Source organism: Cimex lectularius, unplaced genomic scaffold (genome assembly GCF_000648675.2).
Source record: "Cimex lectularius strain Harlan isolate CLEC.00 unplaced genomic scaffold, Clec_2.1 scaffold77, whole genome shotgun sequence".
NCBI classification, from domain to species: domain Eukaryota; kingdom Metazoa; phylum Arthropoda; class Insecta; order Hemiptera; family Cimicidae; genus Cimex; species Cimex lectularius.
In genome coordinates this window covers 712,744-717,845 of record NW_019392836.1, presented here as the reverse complement: position 1 = coordinate 717,845, position 5,102 = coordinate 712,744, and the positions used below count along the sequence as shown (strand labels likewise).

General features: G+C 33.2%; 2 protein-coding genes across 2 annotated transcripts; one reads left to right on the top strand and one right to left on the bottom strand.

The window, feature by feature from the left end:
- Positions 1 to 731: 731 nt before the first annotated feature.
- LOC106669584 (ankyrin repeat domain-containing protein 49-like) lies at positions 732 to 3,158 on the bottom strand. Its single transcript, XM_014399157.2, has 4 exons — positions 3,007 to 3,158; positions 1,225 to 1,385; positions 1,033 to 1,177; positions 732 to 971 (listed from the first exon to the last, which is right to left on the bottom strand). The coding sequence occupies exons 1-4, from the start codon at positions 3,137 to 3,139 to the stop codon at positions 778 to 780; spliced, it is 633 nt and encodes a 210-aa protein (XP_014254643.1). The 5' UTR covers positions 3,140 to 3,158; the 3' UTR covers positions 732 to 777.
- On the top strand, positions 3,048 to 4,922 carry LOC106669585 (bolA-like protein 3). The gene is made up of 4 exons (XM_014399158.1): positions 3,048 to 3,373; positions 4,064 to 4,178; positions 4,254 to 4,342; positions 4,791 to 4,922. The coding sequence occupies exons 1-4, from the start codon at positions 3,287 to 3,289 to the stop codon at positions 4,845 to 4,847; spliced, it is 348 nt and encodes a 115-aa protein (XP_014254644.1). The 5' UTR covers positions 3,048 to 3,286; the 3' UTR covers positions 4,848 to 4,922.
- Positions 4,923 to 5,102: the final 180 nt, after the last annotated feature.

The following is a 5,102-nucleotide window of genomic DNA, read 5'->3' as shown; positions in this document are numbered from 1 at the left end:
TGTTGTTTTCTTATTGTAAATAAAAACTATACTATTTAAAAACAATAGTTTTATTTTTAAACATTGAAAAACCTTATTTGCCAGCATAGGTCTACCACCCTTTCTGAAGATCATCACATTAAACTTTTTTAAGTTTAAATTAAGCTATAACAGCGAATTGATTTTTGTGTTTCTGATTTTTACACCCTCTATTTTTTTAAATTTATTTTTTTTTACTTATTTTTTTGTGTGTGTAAAAATAATGTCTTCCATCTAATTCCTTCCTTAGTCTTTTGATCTATTCCTCATGACTACGAGTCGAACATGAGCACATTTTTTGAAAGCTTAATTAGTAAGAATCATTTTCTGTGTGATGAATAGTCTTTGAGCTGTAAGGGATTTATTGGGAAAAAAACACCTGGTGAAGTTAATGTGTGCACCCTGTACATACGTTTAACCAGTTAAAACAATTTTGAATTCTTTCATGTATTTTTAAGTTGAATTTTGCTAAATATATTTGTTAAACAAAAATCTTTTTTGGTGCTGAGCCCTAGGCCAAGGACAATAAAATCATGAAAGACCAACCAAGCAAGGATAAAGAGACCAAAATGAAAGATAATGACCAAATATGCGTTCATGATCCTCGGTGTGGAGAAATCTCACAACAAAAAATCATTCTTAAATGATACATTTTTAAAATGACGGATTAGCTACAATAGTTAACTTGAAATAAAATGTTAAATGAAAAAAGATCAGAAAATATATTTATTGTAAAAAATATGTTAAAAATAATAATAATTACAAATCGGAACGAAAACAATCTTCAAAAGCTTCGAAGAGCGAGTTGTTATATCCAGATCTCAAAGCGATATCCAAAGGCGTGTCGCCTGAGGTGTCTTTTACGTTTTGAATCAGATCAGGTTGAATTAGAAGCATTTGAATCAGCTCTTTACCATCCTTATGGCTTGCGGCTAGATGCAGCGGGGTCACACCTTAAAAAAATCAATAAATAATTAAATAACAATAAAGTTCTATAAAGTACAATTATATTACCTCCGTTAGAAGTTGCATTTATGTCTGCGCCATATGATATCAAAACTTCTGCACAGTCCAGGTTGTTCCAACGGCAGGCAGAATGCAACGGCTGCCACTGGTCTATCGTCTCTGCATCATGTCGGGCGCCGGAATTCAATAGAAACTGGTGAAAAACATTGTTTCAGACTGTTTACACCTTGAGCTACTCACTCGGACGATTTCGACGTGATTGCTGTAACACGCCCTGTGAAGCGGCGTGTAGCCATCTTTATCCTTGGTGTGGACCAGAGAAGCATCTTGGGACAGGAGCTTGACAAGTGTCTCCATTTTACCATCTTGGGCTGCCTCCAGTGTCTGTTTTTCCAAAGGAACTGAAAGAGTAAGTTTGTGAGCAAATGTAATTTTTAAGCAATTATTTAACTAAACTAAACCAAATTAAAAACTAAAGTTTATCGTTTATTTAGATGGATTTTCATCCCCTTACAATCAACTAATTAAATTTAAAAGGCAGACAAACAAAAATAGCTACATGTGAAAGAGCATAATGTGAAAATTGTTTCCATTTATTTATTCTTTTCACAATTACTGATTTTGCATTCCAAACATTGGATTCCTTTTTGAGGTCTAATTTTTTTTATTTTTTATTTTATTAGAAATTGCATTAAGATTTATTAGAAATTATTACGTTTTTTACTGAAGGAAAATTTAATAATTTAATTTTATTTAATAATAATTTTAATAATTATTATTATTTATAATTTAATTAATTTATTTATAAATATTTTAATAATTTAATTTAATTTTTTTTTTAATTCCGTGTATAATGTCCTTTGTTAGCTAAAACCTCTGTAGCTAGGCATACTGTAAATAAGGTTGTTACTAATTTCATAAGGAATTTCACTCCATGGATGTTGTAATGCTGCACTCAGTTGTTGCAGGCCAACTGGCTGCAGATGGTGATCAACAAAGCCTTCTCTGCGATGTATCCCACAAGTGCTCAATGGGATTGAGGTCTGGAGACAATGGGCGAATGGGCAGGTGGGAAATTCCCAGGTTTTCTTAACATTGATGAACAACTCTACCTCTATGAGGTCTAGCATTGTCGTCCAGAAATCGAAAATCCCTGTCAATGAGATCCCTGAGGGCTGTATTCCTCGATAATTTGTCAGACATAATGGACTGCGGTAAGGTCAACAATATGGAATCCAATTTACCATCCAGTGTAAATCCCAGCCCAGACCAATACACCGACAACACCTTTACTCATACGAAAACAAGATTTTGAACACCAATTGATGTGATTTCTTGCAAACTTAACTGAGTTGCTCTGTGTCAAGTCATACTTTCTGGACTATCCAACTAACAAGAATATATTAGTTAATTTAATCAAAATTAATAGGATAAGAACGAATTACATATCCATGTTCATTTTTAAGCAGTTTATAACAGATTCCTATCCAATGTTGAAATACCCAGTATGAAAGACTACTTACAAGCCAATAGTTAGAATGACACATTTGTGACTGTTACATAGCATATTTCTAATCAATGATCAAATACCAGACTTGATGGAGGTTTGAACATGAGCACACAAAACTTCAAGTAATTTTGACAATTATCAAATTCATCACTAAGCACCTTGTGAACAAATCATGTTATGCATTACTGACCAATTTATGATCAATGGGCAAAGACGGCAGCTGCTTTTGGACGACATCGATCCAGTGCCACCATCACATTCAGCACCATCCAGATCAGTATAATTTGGCTATTTCTGGCATTTCTTCTGATTCTCTTTGCGATTTCTTATAGTTATGTTGGTTGGTGTAGGTAGTTGAACTTAAAAGGGTCTTACAAGGGTTTTTGACACAGGTTGCAAAAAAAACAAACATAAGTTCTGAGTCTGGGACGTTTTGAATTTGTTGAGATCAAGTGATTGATACGTTTTGACATTGATTTGAATGGATTTTTTGTATTTAGACTAAAGTTTACCATCAGGGTTTCGTTCGTCCTCGATTCCAGCGTCGTCGTCGTCCCATCCGCTGACCTGGAAACGCGCGTCGTTATCCTGGATCGGCGGCCTCATTTCCGCCAGCCGGTCCAGCTCTTCCTCCGAGTCCGACATGACTACGTGAGGAGGTTACGGCGAGGTTTCACCTGTTATCCAGGTTACCAGGCCGTCAGTTCACCCTCGCAAGACTCGAAACACAAGCATCAAGCCGTAGTCGCACTCGCAAGTAGTTTTTAGCTTTTTTTCCCCCAATTTAAAGTCATGTTCAACATGTTCAATCCGTCGCGGTACGTCGTCAGCCTCAGCCTGAACAGGTCCAAAGTGAACGTCATACCTTCAAAGTCGCTGGTAAAAAATTACATTTCTCATTACCATACCGTCTATACCAAACATGGTTAAGCCTTCACCCAAATAAATTAATAATTTCATTCAAAATCTTTAAAAATCCAACCAAGAACAAAAATATATTCAATAAAACTCCATAATAAAACCATTATAAGTTTAAAATAATAAAAAAATTTCTAAAAGATCAATTTTGATCTTGCGACGCCCCCTCCCAAATTTGTCAATTTTGTATATACAGGCCTTTACAGTAAAAATTCTTTACATTCATAATTTTATAACATTTATTAATTTATATAATCAATCCTGGAATATTGTATAATTTTTAAAAATTTAATTGATTTATATTGTAACAGATGTTTTCTTTCTGAAATTTTTGTCATTCTACCTTGCTAGATTTTACAAAATAATTTTTATATTTGGTACATATTATTTTAATGATTTTATAGTACAAAACAATATTTAATTATTTAAATATTTTTTATTATAGTAATATTCATTATAGTACAAATAATACCACTTGTTTAGGTGGTTTATGAACTTGTACACTGTGAGCGAATGAACGAACAAAACAACACTAAACAAATAGGAATAATATTTGTATAATATAATAAATTTTAAACAATTTTTAAATCAATCAATCTTGTTCTTCTATTTTGTCATTTCAAATGTTTTTAACTCGCCATTTTTTTACAGTCACTAGTCAAATTCTGGTCATCAAAAAAAGAACCTAAGGCCGAGGACAGGATCAAGGCTATCCTCACTGAGACCTTCCCCAAAGCTAATTCAATCGACGTCGTCGATGTCTCGGGTAAGAGTGAAAACCACCTGGTTTAATACGAAACCATCATGGATTGGTGTATATATTAATTTCTGGTATTTTCAGGTGGATGCGGTGCCATGTTCGAGATCGCGATACAAGCCCCACAGTTTAAAGGTTTACCAATCGTCAAACAGCACAGACTAGTTACAGAGGTAATTACAGTTTTTACGGGTTTCATTCATCTTTGGGTTCAACATTTGAACATACAGTAGACATGAGGCACAACATTAGAACATAATCATTATCCATAGGAGATAGGGCTTCACCACGGATAACAGGCACCACAGGAAACGTTTAAAATTAGGAAAAAAGTTGTATTATAATTATGGGCATAGAAAATATAAATTAAATTCCACAGTTAGAAGTAGGTGGTACTGAATCAGCGAAGTTTTCTTTTTCAAAGAAAATTAATATAGGAGGCTGCTTTGTCGGGATTTTCAACCTCTGGAAATTTTTTTGGAGAGGCTCATATTCTATGATTGTCATTCCACTTTTGAGTTAATTGAAATATTTTGATTTTTTTTAACAAACAATATTTTAATTAAGTAATTTTCATGAAAATATTAAGTTAATTTATAATTTTTATTATTATTCTTTCAGGCTCTCAAGGAGGAGATAAAGGACATGCACGGTTTCCGCATACACACGTCATCCTAATCATGTTTTAGTTACCTATAATTTTTTATTTCTTCTGTTAAAATTTAATATGTCATAAAAAATCCAAATATTGAACTTTTGAGTAATTTTTTTACGTTTAGAAAAAATGGGTCAATGTCACAATCCTGTACATTGGTAGGAGTATAATCGCCCTGACATTTCGACCCATAGCATAGTCAGGGAATGCTTTAAAAAATTTATGATAGATTTTATGTTTTATCCCATTGTATTGTTATTGTTGTATAGGCAATAATA